The sequence below is a fragment of the Dermochelys coriacea genome, chromosome 7, assembly GCF_009764565.3.
Source record: "Dermochelys coriacea isolate rDerCor1 chromosome 7, rDerCor1.pri.v4, whole genome shotgun sequence".
Taxonomy (NCBI): Eukaryota; Metazoa; Chordata; order Testudines; family Dermochelyidae; genus Dermochelys; species Dermochelys coriacea.
In genome coordinates this window covers 37,707,753-37,727,653 of record NC_050074.1, presented here as the reverse complement: position 1 = coordinate 37,727,653, position 19,901 = coordinate 37,707,753, and the positions used below count along the sequence as shown (strand labels likewise).

Genomic DNA, 19,901 nt, shown 5'->3' with positions numbered 1-19,901 from the left:
CCCTATAGAAAAATCAAATCTTGACAGAGAAGATTGGAATGAAGTTGCCCATCAGTTTAGATAATGCATGGTCATATTGTGAAAAAATTTGGCCATATTCCATCTTGATAGAAGGGAGAAAGGCCTTGAGAGCTAACCTTATTGCTCTCCCCTCCCACACAATTAAACGTAGCCTGGCTTTCTTTTGCTTCTAAGTACCACAGACTTAGAGTTGACATAGATCAGAACTCCAACCCTGCTTGGATATATCTGTTGCCTTATCTCTACTGAGTAGAATATTGACTGGATCCCAAGCAAAGGAATCCCATAGCATGTTGTTGGGAAGAAACTATAATGAAAGAGAGGCTCACCTCCTGAGAGAACAAAATTCTGTCAAATTGTGAACATAGCCTCATACACAGCCTGGCAAAGAGATGTTATGAATTTGCACGACATCAACATGCTTAACACCCTGAAAAAAAACAACCAGCCTCTATAACAGATTCTATAAGTGGGCTTCATCATTGATTTTTTTTGACCGAAGGATCCGGACTCCAAATGCAAGTCATTTTCAGAACCTGAACCACCTTCCAAAAAGGCCATATCCTTAGAAGCACATGCACATATAGATACACAGTTAAACCCAAGTGACGAAGACCGTCAGTCACCAGAGATAGACATTTAATGAATATGCTTAGGACTACTGCTAGCCCAAAAAGCAACACCTTATTCTAGCAACAATCATTGTCCAGCTGATACCTTCAAAACAAGTGAACATGCGTGCCAAAGAAACCATGAATACTTTCTCTTTGCATAAGTGGTGCGAATTTTACTGAATATGTAAGAGAAATTATTCAATTTTCTGAAATAAAAGACTACGGTGAAGACATCCATTCTGTTTTGCGGTTAGAAAATACCGTCAACTGGAGTGTAAACTGCTTCTGATCCTCTGTCAGAAATGCATCCGATGAAGTGAGCTGTAGCTCACGAAAGCTTATGCTCTAATAAATTTGTTAGTCTCTAAGGTGCCACAAGTACTCCTTTTCTTTTTGCAAATACAGACTAACACGGCTGCTACTCTGAAATCTGTCAGGTTGTTATTTCATTACTACTATTGTAAATGAAAGAGGGTATTGCCACATGTTCTAGGCCAGGTCTGAAAAAAAATCACTGAGATTAGGGGACTAACACCTGTAAATCATCTGGGGTGGTTGTTGTCATTCCGGTTTTATTAATTAATAAATTAATAGTATTTTATTGGGAGAGATAATATTGTAGCATCAAGATCTAAAGTTGCTTCCCATGTTTAGGAAGTCAACAGAACCTGCATTCAAAATACAAAAGAAAACTAAACTTACAAAGTTGTGTGTTGTAAGTGGAACATGATCAAGGAAATCTACTTGCAGTTCCTCTCCAATCAAGGAGGCAGCATCTGTATTCCAATCTAAGCGTGCTTTTTTGCTAAAAAGGAAAAAAAATTGAAAAGTGAGAATAATTAGGTCTATTCAATAATGTAAATTGTAATACATGCTCCTATAACATGAAAAACAAATACAACCAATCTCTTAGAATTAATGGTATTTCAGTGTTTTGTTTTTAAAAAAAACCCCACAGAATTGTAAGAGATTTCCAATTTTTCAGCAATAGCAGTTTAAATACCTTACATGGGTTGTCATATTTTGTCATGATTGTTTTTATAAGTTAAAAGGCATCCAGGTGTTATGGTGATGAGCACCGTAAAAATATCTATAAACAAATGTACCGAATTATGAATGGCAAGTTTAGTGATATAGAAACCATATTATGTGCTTGAGCTCCAAAGTTACTTGAGATTTCAATACAGACTCAGTTACACAGAGATGAATACCCACAAATGACTGTCTCATGATTGTGGCTTCAAAAAGCACTGAGCCCAAGTCTTCTGAGGTGTGAAATTAATACATTAACTCAAGGAGATACCTTCACACTCTCAGCTTGTAAAATAATCATTTGGCATTTAATAGCAGTACCCCCCAGCCCTACAAAGCGTAAAGGAATACCCGAGATGAGACCTAAATCTATAACATTTAAAATTTCCACACGAATTTATAACATTAAAATTGAATACAAGGATCCTTATTTGAAAGAATCAAGCATGCATAATGCTGAAGTATGTATCTTCAAATGCAGGAAGAAAATATTGTGTGTTCAAATTTGAACACACAATCTAGCTAGATGAGAGCGATATAAAAAAGTCTGTAAAAAGCAGCTAACCCAGGTTTTTCCTTCTTCAGTTTTGATATAGAAGTGCAGGCATATTTCATGGTGTATATAAAATCCTTACCATTATTCCTGAGGGAATTCTGCACCAAAAAATTAAAAATTCTTTGCCAAAAAATAAAAATTCTGCACACATTTTAAAATTCTGCAAATTTTATTTGACAATAAACAAACGTAGAGGCTCCAGCATGGCAGTGGGGAGCACTGGCCACTGGCTGTATGGAGGTGGGAAGATCACCCTGCAAAACCACTTGCCCTCCCGGGACACAGACTTGGTGGCGAGGCTGCACCCAACCCTGACACAGCACAAAGGCTGGCCCTGCCCCAGAAACACCCCAGGGCTCTGCCCCTCTGTGCCAGGCACACCAGGTGTGGGGAGACAGGCTTAGTCCAGCGAGATCCAAATGTGGAGGGGCTTAGTGGGGGGGATCCCAGTGTGGGGTGAGAGGATTCTATGTGGGGCAATCTGGGAGCGGGTGGATCACTGGGGGGTTGGAGTGAGGGGATCTGAATGCACAGGAGCTCGTTGGGGGTTCTTACAGCCAGGGGAGGTTTCTGGGGGTGGGTCTGACCCAGCCCTGGCTGCTCCTTGCCGGGAAAAGGAAATCCCATTCTCCCCTGCCACCAGACCATCTGGGACTAGCAGCTGAGCCTGGCACAGGGTAGGAGTCATCGGTCAGGGTCTCCCCAGGGCCTCCCCCACGCACCGTGGTGATTTACCTCTCCACCGGCTGCTCCAAGCACCCAAAATGATGTGCCCACACCGCTCGGGAGGGACACAACAGCTCGAGGCTTCCCTTTGCTTCCCCATCAGAAAGTCATTTTTCTGCAGGGAAGCAAAGAAATCTGCACATACACAGTGGTGTAGAAATCGCTCAGGAGTATGAGCATTTAAATAAAACTAGTATTTAATTTCTTACATCATTTCAGCGTGCTTCAGACATGGCTTTTTGAATAAGAAATTTGAGAAGAGCAAAGAAAGCATGAAGATAGAAGTCTAACTTGGCCGTGAAGACTAAAAATGGGGGAAGAAACCACAGTTTCTGCTCGTTTAAAACCAGGATTTGAAAAATATAACAATGTTAAAACTGTTTCTCTGATTTAGTACACAGCTTCTTACCCTTTTTGTTCATTAAAAAGTCGAAAAACGGCACAGCATTCTGGCTGCAGACCTCTGACTTTAAGCGCCTTCATAAGACAATCATGTAGGGTCATCCCATTCCGCACATTTACCTGTGAACAAGAGCTAATTTTAATTTAAAACTCTAATGAGGACATAAAAGGGTTTAAAATACCATTTTTCTGATCTTCATATTCTACACAAGACTAGACAGATCACATTCTACACATCACTACAGTGAAACTACACTTAGTAGCACTTTTATTAATAGAGTTTGAAATTTCAAAAAAAGAGTGCCTAACATGCCACACTGATGACATGTGCAAGCATTTCTAGGAGCAATGCTAAAACGGATTCATGAGATACTATTTCCTTCAGAATTTAACTGAACAAGTCTATCCAAAAATCCATCCAATATAGCTTTCCCTAGAAAACAAATGAGCCTTACATCATGCCCTTAATGTAAACACATTTGGAGCTCTTAGATCAATGTGTGAAGGAGTAGTGAACTCAATCATCCTGACACCAGAACAGTTCCCAAACTTTCAAATCTAGGAACTGAGTGAAACTGGAAGTACCTTAGCTGATTTGAGTGGTGTGACAATGGAGAGACAAAGGCAGTCTCTTAAGTAGCCAGGTCCCAAACCATACATACAGGGCTTATTAAGATCAAACACCACACAGAATGGCACCCAAAAGCAAATCAGCAGCCAATGCGGATAGCTGATATTGCTGCTCTCTCATTGGCTGCAACTTCAGAATGGTCTTCTAATGCAGCTCCCATAGAATGCATTGTCAAATCTTGATATGATAAAGACATGGGTAACTGTGGCAATGTCTCCCTTCAAGCTGAAAGGCTGCAAGTCTGATCAGATGTACATAGCAGTGCTTTTTGGCCATCAATGCTACCTTATGATCCAGAAGCATCTCCAGTTGTTAACCTCCTTCCATTCACCCCCATTTAAAAGGGGCAGACCTGCCTTTGCTACCCTCCCTAAATGTTTAAGAACAAACTACTATGCTTAGTGGAAATTATGGTTGCATCATGTGGTGACTACTCAACTTCTGGGCTTCTGTAAGAATTTAAAACTTCAAAATAAAGAAAAGTTATCCTTCCATACAAAAAAGTTTCATTTTAATAGTTATTTTGCTTTCTAGGACGGTCAGCAGAAAGTAAGAGGAAGTTAAGCCACTGTTTGCTTCATTCGTTTGCCTTGACATTAAAGGAAGCAAAATGTAAGGTTGGATGTTTGAATCTACATGCCCATGAGCGCATTGGACAAGTTTGTGATGTCTTATGCTCAACTGGATGGTATTTCTCTGTTTGGATGCAATATATAAACTTTTTAATGCTGCATTCCTACCACTTGATCTACAATAGACTCAAGAATTAGGCCTGTATGACCCTTTGGCTCAACATGCCACTTGATCTTGACCAAAAGAGAAGCCAAAATGAAGACAGTTGATACAGGTTTTATGTATGGCATTCTGAGTTTGTCAATATCTTCTCATCAGTTTTGGAAGGAGGTATTTTGGTGATTGCCACAATCACTTTATTGTAACGGTTGCTATATTTACTGTGGCTAGTTTGTTTTTCATACCAACAAAAATTGTTCTGGATATTCCTTTATTATGAGAAAAGACCGCCTTAGATTTAAGAAAAAAAAATTCTGCTTGCTTAACATAAGAAATATCAAACATATTTCTTTTTCCCCCTAAGAAACACTGGCAGTAGTTGGGCTTGGAATGTGATGTTTGAACCGGAGGTTGAAATTTGAGTTACAACTCTCCCAGCCTAAGTCTCAACCTTTCTTCCTGTTCAAGTTTCTACCTCCAGCTATGATGTCACATTCCAGGTCCTCCACAGAAAAAGCAGTAAGTCAGGACCAGATATTCCTAATGTAGAAGCAGAAAAAAGCTTTTCAGAAAATGTTTGAGGCAGTTATATAGATCAAAGGATCCATTCCACTCTTTAAAAAAAACAAAAAAACAAAAAACCACACACTTGCTTTACAGTTCACTTTTGAAGGTTTGTCTACAAAAGTGAACTTGTGGTATACAACAATGGACTTGCTGGGACTTAATGTTTTGGCTCATGGCATGCTGTCCTAACAGGCCAGACAGACATGTTTTCTGTCACACCCACATATGTCACATATCAACTTGAGTAAGGAAATTTTGTTGCAGTTTACTGTTTTTATGCTGGACAGAATGTTTTATACTTGACACATATGCAGACAGAAATGATAGCACTGTGAGTGGGTGGATGGCATTATGTTGAGGGAAGGGACAAAACACGAATTAGGATTTCAAGCAACGTTATAGAGTTTTAGCATATTATTGGAATGCTCCGCTTGGAACAAAGACCAAGCGATGTTTAAGTTCAATCTATCTTCAATATATTTCATTGTAGGGATTCATGTTGAAGCAACCTGTGACAAAATCATTATATATTTGAATTCACATAGGCTAGGATAGTTCTGCAACAGTACTGTAAATTAGGTTAGCCCACTACTGAAATCTCTTGCCATTAAATATTTGAACATAATCTACACGTGTATATTGTAGAACATTGCATCAGAATATGATACTATTTTTAAAATATAGCCTTTAGGATTAATGGACTAATAATGACTTTCCTAAACATGGACCAACCTTCCATTTTTATTTAACATTTCTGTTGCCACATATACATCAACAATAGTAAAAGTCTATAATATCTCATAGGATGCTTCAGCACTCCCTTCTTTTGGAGGCGTGTAGTGTATGTACATGCACAGTCCCCCTACCGCAGGTAAAAATAGCAGTATAGACTGTGAGGCATTGCTTAGCTGAGTAAACTACAGATACACCTAAAGTAGACTCAAATAAACATCCTACATGGCTCTCTAGTCACCCAAGCCGTACCTCCCAGTCTACGTTGCTATTTTTAGCCATGTAGCGTCCCACTACCTCCCTGCTTCTGAAGCCTTTCCCCACTGCAGGGAAAACTCTGACACCAGGGAAAGGCTCCAGCAGCTCCCTGCTGCTAGAGCCCTTCCCTGCCACAAGACAAGGCTCTGGCAGAGGTGAAGCCTTTCCCTGCTGCCTCCCTCCCAGCCAGAACTTTTCCTCACCAGAGTGAAGGGCTCCAGCAGCACACAGCTGCTGAAGCTTTCCCTGCTGCCTCCCCTCTGCCAGAGCCTTTCACTGACATGCGTAGCTACATACTGCAGTGTGGATGTGGTACACATTTGCCTGCAGCATGTAGCTACACTTACACTACACAGAATTGCCAGTACAGCATAACGTAGACATAGCCATACATGAGGCTTGTGTAGACTTACCACTGTGCGTTGCTTATTAGGCAAGAAAACCCGAATGGTATTACTCGTCTTAGACGTATCTGAGAGCTTGCCATCATCAGAAGCTCGGCGTTGATAGCCAAACTGCTGAACAATAGTAGGTGAAATACAGTTTGATCCATCAAAGACAGAATCCTTGAATCCAAAACCGTTACTGATGGTCTTCCAAGCTCCCTGAATGTGCTCCATTGATGCAGCCTAAGGAACAGCAAAATCTGAAATGAAGTACAGGCAAAAGAAATTACAACGTTCTAAGATGTTAAGATAAATCTGTAAGCAAATACAGTAAAAGACCAAACAATGTAATAAATAATACCACCTTATGCTTTTATATAGTATTTTTCATCAGTAGATCTCAAGTGCTTTACAACCATAGAATCATGTCCTAGTTATATTGTAAAATTATACAAACAACATTTATGCAGAATGCTATTGTCCGTGTTTTATTACAACAGAAACTCAAAAAATGTAGTTACAGGCAATGTACAGGCAAATGTAGTTATAGGCAAGCTCAGCTAAGTTTATTTAATTGTGTCGATCTCCATAAATACAGATGCGCACACATTCCTGTGAATCTTGAAAGCAACACATTCGGTGCACACTTACATTTCTGATGGAATTTTTCATTTCCAAGTTGAAGTATACTTTCCTTACTCATGGCTAAGTACATGCTAAGTTTGAAACTAAAAGGTCTGAGTTAAAGTATAAATATATTTAAAGTGTGAAGTCTTTTTTCTGTTCAGTTTCTTTTAAGTCATTATCAAACTTTCCAAAAACCGAGAACAAACAAAATTAAGCCCATATATCCCCCCCCCAAAAAAAAAAGATGAGCAAAGAGTATCTGAAGACAAGGCTCTACAATTACACAATGCAAGCTTTTTAAATATATTTACTTAGCCAAGTTACAGTGAGAGAGATTATTGCTAAATAAATCTTTGACAATTATCTATATTCCTGACCTTAATATTCTTTATACACACAAAACTATGTTAAAAAATTAAGATTGCAAAGTCAAGCACCCAAAAGCTAGGAAATACTAGACTTAAGGCTGTCTGTGCAACCTTAATTCAGCCCTCTTATACATATGCATTATGACAGTCTTTAATTATATGATCACACTTTTTTTTCCCCCAAAGGATCCCTGTCTCATTCGGTACATAAAATGGACAGTTCTCACTTCATGAGCAGTTATTCAATAATTGGTTTTATCTTCACAGTTCAATGTGTGGCCCTAAAACTTACTTACTACACATTATTTAAACCCTGTTCTGAAGGAAGAATTACTAATTTTCTCATGGGGTTTACGAACGATCACTATTTATGAGTACTCAGCTAAAGGTACTGAGCTCAAAGAACAGCTCTCACCACTGACGTCAGTTGCAGCTGTGAGTGCTCAGCCCTTCTACAAATCAGACCCCAGGATCTCAAGTAAAGTATCCAGAAATTGAAGAATGCATAATTACAGATCATGTGTGAAAAATCTGGTTTAAGTGACTTGCCTAGCATCACATCAAAACTCTGTGGCAGAGGATAGGATAGAACCTAGTTTTCCATGGCAGCATTTAACTGCCTGCATAAGACCATCCTCTCACTTTAAGCAATTTCCTGCTCATGCACTACCACATATTCCAACTTCTGCAACTAATGAAGTAGGAGTCCTACAGACAACAGCCTCCATCACTATACTACCTTGATTCATCCCCAGAGCAGGTCCATCTGTGCAGTGACTTAGGCCAGGGTCCTGTGGAAAAAACAGTATGTGATCATGTAAAGACCATATCATAATACATATACGGAAGGAGGATGAATTAAAGTTACATAGGCAACCATAAATCTGGTATTTCCCAACTTGTGTGCTCAACTTTGCAGCCTTAATAATGTTCTATTAATAGGGGAGTGGGGGGATGGAAGAGAAGAGGTTGTGTGTGTAATTTTCCAGACTTTTAAAGAGCAAACAGGGAAAAAAATTCAGTCACATGGCATCATACTGACACCTATATGGGTTATCAGCAGGGCTGGAAACTTTAGATGCACTCGACAGACCTCTACCACTTGGGCTAATAGAATAAGTGATAGCAGTAATAGGTTGTCATCCTCTATGTGGACCAGCACTAGAGGGGGATAAGACACTTCGCTAGTGGGTTTCACAGGTATTTACTGACAGCAGAGGAATGATGAAACTCAGAAATCTGGGATTCCGTTTCAGGCTCTGGAGGAGTGTTCTCCAGAGATCAGATACTCTTCTGCCTGTTGACACCAAGCCCTGTCACTTCCAAACTGTCCAAGTACCATTCCTATCTCTTCCCCACCCCTGCCTCCTATTCCAAGTCTCCATCTCCACTTCTCATCCCAATCCCAAACTCCTTGTCAAGCCAGTCTCATTTCCCCCCCTCCCAGATCCTCATTCATTCTCTCACTCCCCCTGCGGGTTCGAGCTGCCCACAGATCTGTCCCCCTCTCTCCTTGTCTCAGGGCTTGTCTACACTTACCAAGTGATCTACGAGCAACGATCGATTCATCAGTGAATTTAGCTAAACCCTAGCTAAAGACCCACTAAATCGACCGCAGATCGCTCTCTTGTTGACTCCTGTACTCCACCGGATCGAGAAGAGTAGGGGGAGTCAACAGGAGAGAATCTCCCGTAGACATTGCATAGTGTGGACCCTGCAGTAAGTAGGTCTAAGCTATGTCTATTTAAGTTAAGCTATTCACGCAACTCAAATTGTGTAGCTTAGATTGAATTTCCCCTGTAGTGTAGACAAGGCCTCAGTATTCCCCCTCCCTGGCTGCCTGACCCAGTCTCATTGTCAAGTTTTTTCCTGGCTCCATGTCTTATCACCTCCCAGCCCCATTCCCTGACACACTGGTCTTCAGTCCCAGTCTCCTTCTCCTCCTCCCACCAAGCTCTTTGTCTGATCTGTGTTTCCCTCTCCCGCACCAGCTCCCAGTCTGAATTTTCTTGCCCAGCCAGCCCACGCCCCTCTGGCTCTCAAACCCAGTCTTCTTATCCAACCAGCAGTTTCCCCCCCACACTCCAGCTCACACTTACAGTTTCTCTCTAGTCCCAGTCTCACCAGAATCCTTGTCCCATTCTACTCCCCTTCTTCACCGGTCTCCTTTTATTCCCTCAGGTTTCAAGTCAGACAGCTTCTTACTCCATGATCCTAGGTGCCAGCAGAGTGGTAGGAAAGAGGAGAGGAAATCAGAGTAGAGGAAAGACAGTTTCTCTAGTCTCAGTTCCAGTATCCAGGTCACAGCTACTGGAAGCTACAACTACAGGAAAAGTTCAGTTTTGCACCCTGAGCCCTAGGAATGGAGCATGCTCAGTCACTTTGTTAGGACAGTGCATGCAGAGTTTGGTCAGCACTAAGAGCTAATGAAGCATGCCCCAGGAAGATAGAATCTTCACAGATTTTAGCCAATAAATTCTGTGTTTACTGAGCACATGCAAACTAAAATTTTTCAAAGTTGTATAATTTATCCAAATTTGGGTGGATTTGCACAGGAATTACAAGAGACATATCCCTGACTCAAAGTCCACTCGCTGCCAAATTTCAAATCCCTACTATATGTGGGTGCTAGAACTTCTCAAAGAAAAGATCACCAGAGTTACTTTTTTTTTTTTTTTTTTAAAGTGCTGAAATGTATTTTTCTCTAGCACAGTTTTTGGAAACTGTGAACTATTTTGACACTTTCCAAAATAATTCAGCATGAGGCAATATTATTAGCAACTAAAAAGGGGTCCTACAATAGGAAGAGTCAGGTAACCTTAACAACAGGTAGTGCTATCAGCCCTGCCTGTAATCAAAGACAGGAGCAAAGGTAATTTTTGAAAAAAAATCAAGGAATCATTTGTACCTAGCACATATCTTAATAGCTGCGATAAAATCAGATTCAGATCATAATTACATATATAAATGCTGAAGTTGTAGCCTTTTTACATCATCTCACTTTGAACTGAGTGCTCTTACCAGTCCTCACAACCATCTCAAAAGTTAATACTGCTCAAAAAAAAAAAAAAAGTATCAAGAGGGAGAGAGTTAGATCAGGTTACCATTTTAAATTTTCAAGGGGAGTACAGCAACAGAAGAGATTTGCCAGTGAGTCAATTCTACAGAAAACCAATATGCAATAGGTCAATTTGGACAGTTTACTGCATTATAATTTTTCTTGGCCTACTCACTACATTGTCTTTATTAAAGAGATATAAAATCATTTTTCTCCTGTTTAAATTTATGCCTCAGACTCTCTGAAACCTCTTTCCTGACATTATTGGAGATCTCTGTAATGGGCAGCAGCTGTATAATACTAGTCTGCAAAATGGTCAGATTTCATAAACTAAGCAGAGTCAGTAGTTGGACAGAGAAGCAAAGGAAATCGCAGGAACTACCAGTTGTGCCGACGATTCCACACTGCAGATGGCAGTCTTTCTTCCGAGTCACTACTGAATCACTCCACTAGGCATAGCACTGGGGCACCATGCTGTGAGACATGCCATCCTCCAGATTACAATCTTCAATAAAGAAATTTATTTTCAGCTATAGTTTTTCATTTTATTTTTTCTGTTTATAAGAAAAGGGATGTCAGCCCTTGCATCCTAGCCAAATTCCAACTTGGGTATCTAGAGGGTTGCACACTTGGTTGCTTCTGTAGCCTGAACTCACTGCCTGCACTAGGGGCTCTTTTATTTTGCCCCGCCTCCACAAGCTCTGTGTGCCAGCCACCCCTCCCATTTCCTCCTATTTCAGGTACTCCCTGCAACCCCTCCTCCCTCATGGCACTGCCTATACCTTCCCCATTACTGCCTTCCACCTTATGCCAGTGGCTCGTGTGTACCCTATTTCATCCTTTCCCTGCCATGACAGAGTTCCCTATTCTCCCCACCCATAACAGAGGTGATGTACACTCCCATTTGCACATGCCCCCCCCTTTCACCTCATGCCAGCAGCCCATTCATTTTTATTGATGTTCCACAGAAAATTACAGCTAGAACGTGTATGTGCGCATGTATGAGATCAAAAGGGAATGGAATGGGACACCAACACTTATCGCCCTCTTTCACAAGTCTACAGCTCTAGTTTGATGCATAATAGCAGCACTTGGTAATCTAAAGATTTAAACACATTTTCACTCTTCACATTTTTCTGTTTTAATTATGATTTGTAGAGTACAATCAGCACATATTCTCATTCTGAATTCTCTATCAAATATCAGCACTAAACTGGTTCTACCGTAACATTAAGCAATCCTCTCCTTCAAATTGTGCCAAAAACAATAGGGTCTCCCAGATGTTGTAGTATCAAAGGGTTCAAAAATTTTCTGAAGTACCTAAGTAAGGAGCTCGAATCCCACTGAAAGTTAATGGGACTAAGACACTTTTGAAAATTTACCTAGCATGCATAAATGAGATTGGTCTTGTATTTGCAACTTAAGAGAATCAAACAGGAAAGGAGACTAATGTCAGCAAGTAAATTACAACAGCTTTTATAGTTAAGAGTGGCTGTCTAACTTAAACTGATAAGCTGTTTAGCCAATCTGGATCAAGATTAACAACATACTAGCTGTAATTTTTTTTTCAGGGAAAAGACAGATGTCAGGGAGCATACATCCTCTACACTTATTTCCCATAAAATCTCAACTTGACATGGTACTTGTTTCCCTTAGCACTGAAATACCAACTAATAGTTTTCCACAGCCTTTCCAAACTTCAGGACAACAAAATTGTTAAGATCAGGTAGACTCTACATTAACCTATCACAGTTAAAAATGCTACTGATACACAAGAGTCCCATCAAGTTACATACAAAAATGTAGAATGAAGACAATAGATGGATGCTAGCTATAATTTCCTGTTATTTCTAATCAATTTAAGAAGTATTCATAAAAGCCTTTGATTTCGATATGCAAAATATACATGTTACTGAACATGACTATTAAAAGATTTGGTATTACTATGCTGGTTTTACAATGCCTTCCAGCTATGTATTGCCTTTAAAGAGAAATGCTGCAAACATTATATTGACTTTCTAGAATTACATCACTGGGCACATGATGTCACATCTTTAGATTGTACATAGAACTTTAACAATTTACCAGGCATCAATAACAAGAGGCCTATAAGAAAGATTTTTGAGGGAGGAGCTTCTACCACCAGTGAGATCCAGGAGTGCAGAAAGCTAGACAACTTCCAGCTGCTGGGAGGAAGAGGGTGCTCTCCATGCTCCTCTTCCTAACACCACAGATGTGATTAAATCCAAGTCACTTCCAACCCCCACCTGTACAGAAAGAGTGCGGGGGTGGTGGCGATTCTTAAGTAGTCTACCCCTTTTTCCCCCTCCTCTACTTTTCAATCCTCTTCCAGACTTCCCTGGAAGGCAGCAAAGTGATAATGACAATGACATGATTCTTCCCAAAAAATTCTGCCTAGAATCATGTGAGCTTTGCACTGCTGCATTTGACTTTTACTGAAATAGTTAAGCTGTTTTTGAGCATAATTATAAAAAAAAAAAATCAGCTTTTCTAAAAAAAAAAAAAATCTTGTAACCACTTTTTGAACAGTTGCAATATCACAAAGGAAGTTGATGCAAACACAATGCTAATTTGTTATGGCTGGATTATAAAAGGGTTTTTAAACGTATGTAGTGTATGAATACAAGATTAAACATTTAAAACTAATAAGCTCCCAAAGTTCCATCATCTGACACCTCATGTATTTGTAAACAGACATAGTGGAATCTCAATCAAAAAGAGGTCATCTCAGGATTCCACAGGACATACACAAGTATAGTTAAAGTGGAGCAATATTTCAGTTATGCTCGGTTGGGCACTGAAATGTGATTGATGGAGGTGCATTAAAAAAAAAAAAAAAAGGAGAGATACAGGAACGCCAAAGGAGGCCTTTCTTCCACATGAGAGAGAAAGGTGGAAATCTAATCTGACAAGGGTTCCCACCTCATGTACTGCACATGTGCGGTACACAGCACTATACTCATGTCTAGTGAATAGCAGCACACAGCAAAATGTGTTTTTTCTTTTTTAAAAAGTAGGTAAATCTATACAAAAGAACTGCATAAAAAACATTCAAGTTGCAAATCGACCCCATCAACAGTAACTAAGTGACAAAAATTAAAGTTGCTTGTGCAATCTTAACACTGCTGCCTTACATAGATACACATTTTCCTTATATATTATATGCATAAAATACAATAAACTATATCAAAAGAACATTTATGTTGCAAAATCAGGCACAGAAGTCAAGAAATGCCACTTTCAGAGTTACCTTTGCCAAGTTATATCTGCCCCACTGCCTGTCTATCCTGTGCACTGAATGAGGCAGGGTCCTGTGGAAAAAATTGAATGTGAGCATGCAACTAAAGACTATCATAATGCATATGCACAAGGAGAAAGAATTAAGTTTCCACTGACAAACAAATCTGGCATTTCCCAACTCTGAAGTGCTTTGACTTTGCAATCTAAATACCATTCTTTTAATGTAATCAACTGAACTTGCAAGGCCTTACACTCAACTTAATGGCATTAATCTGTTTGGATGTAACAACTTCTGAACGCCACATCTATTCAATTCCAAAAGTTCAGGGACTGTTCTAGGTGTCAATGGGCAGAACCTACTGATTTTGGTAGAAATGGAAAAAACCAAAAAGGGAAAATGGAGGACACATGGAATTCCCTGGCAATACCTGATCTTAGTTCTACCAATTCTCCCAATACAGTTTTAAAATGTTGACACCCTGAAATAGAAAGAAAATAAAGAATGGTGATTTTGGAGGGAGATGGTGATGCACACAGAACCACTGACATGGGAAGCAGAATGGAGGAGGCACACAGAACCCATGGCATACATGGAGAGTGGGGGAACCTGGTATGGAGTAGAAAGGAGAAATTTGGGGCATGACGTGAGGGCAATGCGCTCAGCCTAGAGAGGCAATGAAGCCTGTGATCCATATTTATTTGGATGTAATTTCCTAGATTGGTTGGGGGAGGGGAAGTAAGAAAGAAAAAAAGCTACAAATAAATACTATTAAGTACAGCTAGAAAAACCTCTAACCAAAGATAGCACCACTTGAGCTAAAGGATTATTGTATTAGCTGGCGCAAGCAGAAGGCTCTCTCATAGTGAAGACCGTGGGGGCGGGGGGGCAAGCTTTGTCCACCTCTTTTCCCCCCCTCACACCAGGAGGTGGGATTTTGGGTTCGGGAGGCAAGAATGAGGAGAAATAGGCCCTGTGCTGTGATGGGAGATGGGACAAGCTTACTCTCTTCTCTCCCCACACCTCCTGAAATCTCTTTTCAGCTGCTCCAGCAGCTCACAAGTATTCCTTTGTGCAGCATGTGTGGCAGTACCAATCTAGGAATTAAAATGTTCCTTTTTTATTATTTTTAAGCATGCTACCAAAATTTTTGAGAAATACAAAAGATGAGAAGAGGCAATTTTTAAAACTTGTATCTTGCCAAAAGCTGAACAACATTTCATGGGACAAAGAAAAAGCACTTCCCCGGCCCAAGGGCCTTCCTCCTGCCAAATGTGGAAAGCCTACAGCGTACCAAGGAACAGTGAGAAGCTGTCAAGTAAAGATCACGAGAATCCATAAAGATCACAAGAATCTTGTAACAGAAAGTGTTAGGCAGTGTAAATATGGAGATTGCAACCAGCTTCCCCTATAATATGAGTCTTCAATTACATGTTCCCATACTTTTTTCCTCAGAACTCTTGCCTTTGGACCCTTAAAACATTGGACAATAAAGCAAGGTTAAGGAGTGCATTTGTTTAGGGGTCCAAAGCACCCGTCTTACACACTGCACTAATTAGCTAGTGTGTCATGCATAAGCCTGGTGTCCACTGTAAAAGTTTTAAGGCATGTAGCAAATGAAGCAGGATTCTGCTGGAAAAGAATAAATAGCTTTGTGACTAAGGCACTGGACTAGGAACCTAGCAATATGGATTCTATTCCTGCCTCCGCTGCAGACTTCTCCTGTGATCTTGGGCAACTCATTTAGACCCCGATTCAGCAAAGCACTTAGCACATACTTAAGTTTAAGCACGGGTATATTTCCATTGAATTTGAAGAGATTACTCATATGCTTGAAGTTAAGCACATTCTTTAATACTTTTACTGAATTCTGGAACCTTAACCTGTGCCTCAGTGCCACATCTGTAAAATGGTAGTAATACAGTCCTTCGTTCCTGGCCCTATGGGGAAGTTCTGGGAATAAATTGATCAAGATGTCATACTAGTTACGACAACCATAGAAAAGTCTAGAAAAATCTGTGACAGAATCGGAGCCACTGTGTAGTCATTTAAGAATACCGTATGTTGATCTGGGTATTAGGATGTTTACAGTATGAATACACTAGTTTAATCTAATCAGAGGCTGTAAGGAAAAACAAGCAGGAAACCAGGACAGGAAAAGGCCCTACACACACTAAAGATCAAAAGTTGTGGCAGGTTTAAAAAAAGGAACACTTTCTCAAGAGAGGGGAAGTTGTTTGGGGGCACCAGAGGAAGACCGCTGGGGATGTCTGAAGAAGTTAAGCCGGTCTAGGTTACTAACAGGGGATGATAAGCCTTTAGGTAAAGCATACATCCATGTACTCCAGTGGTTTTCAACCTTTTTTCATTTGTGAACCCCTAAACATTTACAAATGGAGGTGCAGACCTCTTTGGAAATTCAGCCTGTGGTCTGCGTCCCCTACCATACAAGTCTTGGGCTACGTTTACGCTACACTAGCACTTTTGTCGGCAAAACTTTTGTCAGTTAGGGACGTGAAAAAACCCACACCCTTGACTGACATAAGTTCCACCGACAAAAGCGCTGGTGTAGACAGCACTGTCAGCAGGAGACACGCTTCCACTGACATCGCTACCACTGCTCTTTGGGGGTGGTTTAATTATGCCAGTGAGAAAGCACTATCGATTCAGAATAGAGCGGCTACACAGGAGACCTTACAGCAGCACAGCTGCAGCAGTACAGCTCTGTCACTGTAAAGTCTGTAGTGTAGACATAGCCTTAGACTGAAAACTGAAAGAACAGAATTCAACTATAAATGTTGCACATGCCTGGTACAGCATTAGATGCAACGTGAGAAAGAGCATTAAACTGTGAGCTTTAATGGTAACAACAAGACTTCCAGGTTTTGACCAGTAGGTGGGGGTATTCACATACTTGTTTGATCAGAAAAATGGAATGCCTTTTGGGGATCTGACGCTTGATTTTCATAAAAAGAAAAGGAGTACTTGTGGCACCTTAGAGACTAACAAATTTATCTGAGCATAAGCTTTCATGAGCTACAGCTCACTTCATTGTATGCATTCTGAAACCTTGATTTTCATAGTCGCCGTTTGCTGACCCATTAGACATAGTATGCGGACCTCCAGGGGTCCATGGACCACAGGATGAAAACCACTGCTGTAGACTGTTTTAAAATCCTTTTTCCCTCTTATGCTCTGTACCTACTAAAATAAAAAATACTTTGGTTTTAAGAAGGCTGTTTTGTCACTGTGTACCAGTGGTTACATGCTCCTCAAGGGAAAAACCGCAGGTGTCCAAACACAGTTGGAATGGCTGGGTAAGCACAGGTTTCAGAGTAGCAGCCGTCTTAGTCTGTATTCGCAAAAAGAAAAGGAGTACTTGTGGCTGCTACTCTGAAACCTGCACTTAAGGTGAGCTATTACCAGCAGGAGAGCGGGGGGTGGGAGGAGCGGGGGGGACCTTTTGTAGTGATAATCAAGGTGGGCCATTTCCAGCAGTTGACAAGAACATCTGAGGAACCGGGGGGGGAGGGGGGAGAGATAAACAAGGGGAAATAGTTTTACTTTGTGCAATGACCCATCCACTCCCAGTCTTTATTCAAGCCTAAATTAATTGTATCCAGTTTGCAAATTAATTCCAATTCAGCAGTCTCTCGCTGGAGTCAGTTTTTGAAGTTTTTTTTTGTTGAAGAATTGCAACTTTTAGGTCTGTAATCGAGTGACCAAAGAGACTGAAGTGTTCTCCGACTGGTTTTTGAATGTTATAATTCTTTTACATAGAGATTGTCCAGTTTGACCAATGTACATGGCAGAGGGACATTGCTGGCACATGATGGCATATATCACATTGGTAGATGTGCAGGTGAACGAGCCTCCGATAGCGTGGCTGATGTGATTAGGCCCTATGATGGCGTTCCCTGAATAGATATGTGGACACAGTTGGCAATGGGCTTTGTTGCAAGGATAGGTTCCTGGGTTAGTGGTTCTGTTGTGTGGTGTGTAGTTGCTGGGTGAGTATTTGCTTCAGGTTGGGGAGCTGTCTGTAAGCAAGGACTGGCCCATCTCCCAAGTTATGTAAGAGTCATGGGTCGTTCTTCAGGATAGGTTGTAGATCCTTGATGATGTGTTGGAGAGGTTTTAGTTGGGGGCTGAAGATGATGGCTAGTGGCGTTCTGTTGTTTTCTTTGTTGGGCCTGTCCTGTAGTAGGTGATTTCTGGGTACTCTTCTGGCTCTGTCAATCTGTTTCTTCACTTCAGCAGGTGGGTATTGTAGTTGTAAGAATGCTTGATAGAGATCTTGTAGGTGTTTGCCTCTGTCTGAGGGGTTGGAGCAAATGCGGTTGTATCGTAGAGCTTGGCTGTAGACAATGGATCGTGTGGTGTGGTCTGGATGAAAGCTGGAGGCATGCAGGTAGGAATAGCGGTCAGTAGGTTTCCGGTATAGAGTGGTGTTTATGTGACCATCGCTTATTAGCACCATCGTGTCCAGGAAGTGGATCTCTTGTGTGGACTGGTCCAGGCTGAGGTTGATGGTGGAATTCCTCAAGAGCTGAATGGCCTTTCCTTTGGCTGCTTCTGCAGCTGCTCCCCTGTACAATTCTGGGTCTAAGCGTATGCTGGGATTGATGTGGTCACCATTTTATTCCATTCCCCCCTTCTTCCCCCCCCCCGAATCCCTGCTTTGGCTGCTCTTGCACCTTTTGGCTGGAATCTCTAGCTGATTCCTCTCTGCAGCCTCTGCATGCTGACAGAAACTCTGTCTTTTAGCCCCACCTCCACAGCACACTCCTCCCCTGCTTTACACGTTTTTTTCTTCTTGGAACAGGGTGCAGCTGTGAGGATGTTACCATATTACTGCTAAGAAACAACAAATCTGATCAAACAAAAACATTATGTGGTGCAGTATGCTCAGTTCAGATAAGAAATAATTTACAATACAGTCGAGGCGGGGGGTTGTTTTTATTTTTAACCGATAAACCAGAATTCACCAAATAATGTTTAAAACGGAACACAGCCTCATCCCCAATATTTCTGAATCCCTGGGAAAAACAGTACCAAGTTTAAGATTACAGTTATAACAGAATGAACATAAATCTAGCATAGAACATACTTTTTGCAACTTTCAATGAACTGAGTTAGTAAGCTATTAAATACTAAAGAGAAAAGCTTTGAAACAAGACTCAGGAGAAAGTTTTAAACTCCATGCCCTACTGTACCCATGTTAATTAATTTGCAAAGTTCATGCAGTTGTAAAATCAATTGCTGTCGAAGTTCAAGATGCAATACCAAAATTCAGGTGTCCTTAAGACTCTCCCTAACCTCTCTTGCCATACACTATTTTAAACTGCAATTTTGTAAGCATTTAGCAAGAAACCAAGTACAGTCAGCTGTAGTACTTCACCCACATTAAGGAAAAATGTTCAATCAGCAAACACTGAATTCTTACGATTTAGGACTTTTTGATTTGAGGAGGGATGGCTTTGGAACTCCCCCCCATCACAATGCAACAAGAAATGAGGTGGCTGTGACTTGTGTTCCCTCTAAAGCTTAGTGCTAATTCCAGCATTAGGAAAAATCCACGTAGAGAAGAAAAATACAAAGCACTCTCCCCTCTAAATATTCTGAGAAAGCCATCCACTTCAGCAGAATTAAAACTTTAATTTAAACAATATTAATAAACTACCTTTATAGATGTACTGATAAACTTCCAAAAAGTAACCCACACAGAAAACTGCACTACACTGGGTTATGAGTCCACAGACAAATAGATTAAGTGTCTCTGTTAATGCTCATTGCTTTGCCAAGCAGGAGCAGAATGAAATTCAGTGAAGACTTTAGTGGGTTTCACCGCAGCTTTTCAGAACCCTGGGGGACAATGATGAAACTATCATGGAAAGAAACATGTTAATTTCACTTTGCTGCTGCTTGAGAA

General features: G+C 40.7%; 1 protein-coding gene across 32 annotated transcripts in view; it reads right to left on the bottom strand.

Moving 5' to 3' along the window:
* The window catches only part of RAF1 (Raf-1 proto-oncogene, serine/threonine kinase), a 93,316-nt gene that overhangs the window by 55,147 nt on the left and 18,268 nt on the right, over nucleotides 1-19,901 (bottom strand). For 8 of the 32 annotated variants that reach the window (XM_038408196.2, XM_043519198.1, XM_043519183.1 and 5 more), the window contains 3 exons: nucleotides 6,685-6,917; nucleotides 3,359-3,471; nucleotides 1,338-1,440 (listed from right to left, as the gene is read on the bottom strand). In XM_038408196.2, the coding sequence (XP_038264124.1) occupies nucleotides 1,338-1,440; nucleotides 3,359-3,471; nucleotides 6,685-6,891 (423 nt within the window). In that variant the 5' untranslated portion in view covers nucleotides 6,892-6,917. Of the gene's footprint in view, nucleotides 1-1,337; nucleotides 1,441-3,358; nucleotides 3,472-6,684; nucleotides 6,918-8,391; nucleotides 8,444-9,751; nucleotides 9,867-13,981; nucleotides 14,043-19,901 lie in introns of those variants that run through there. The other 24 variants (XM_043519186.1, XM_043519187.1, XM_043519190.1 and 21 more) reach the window with 12 other exon arrangements.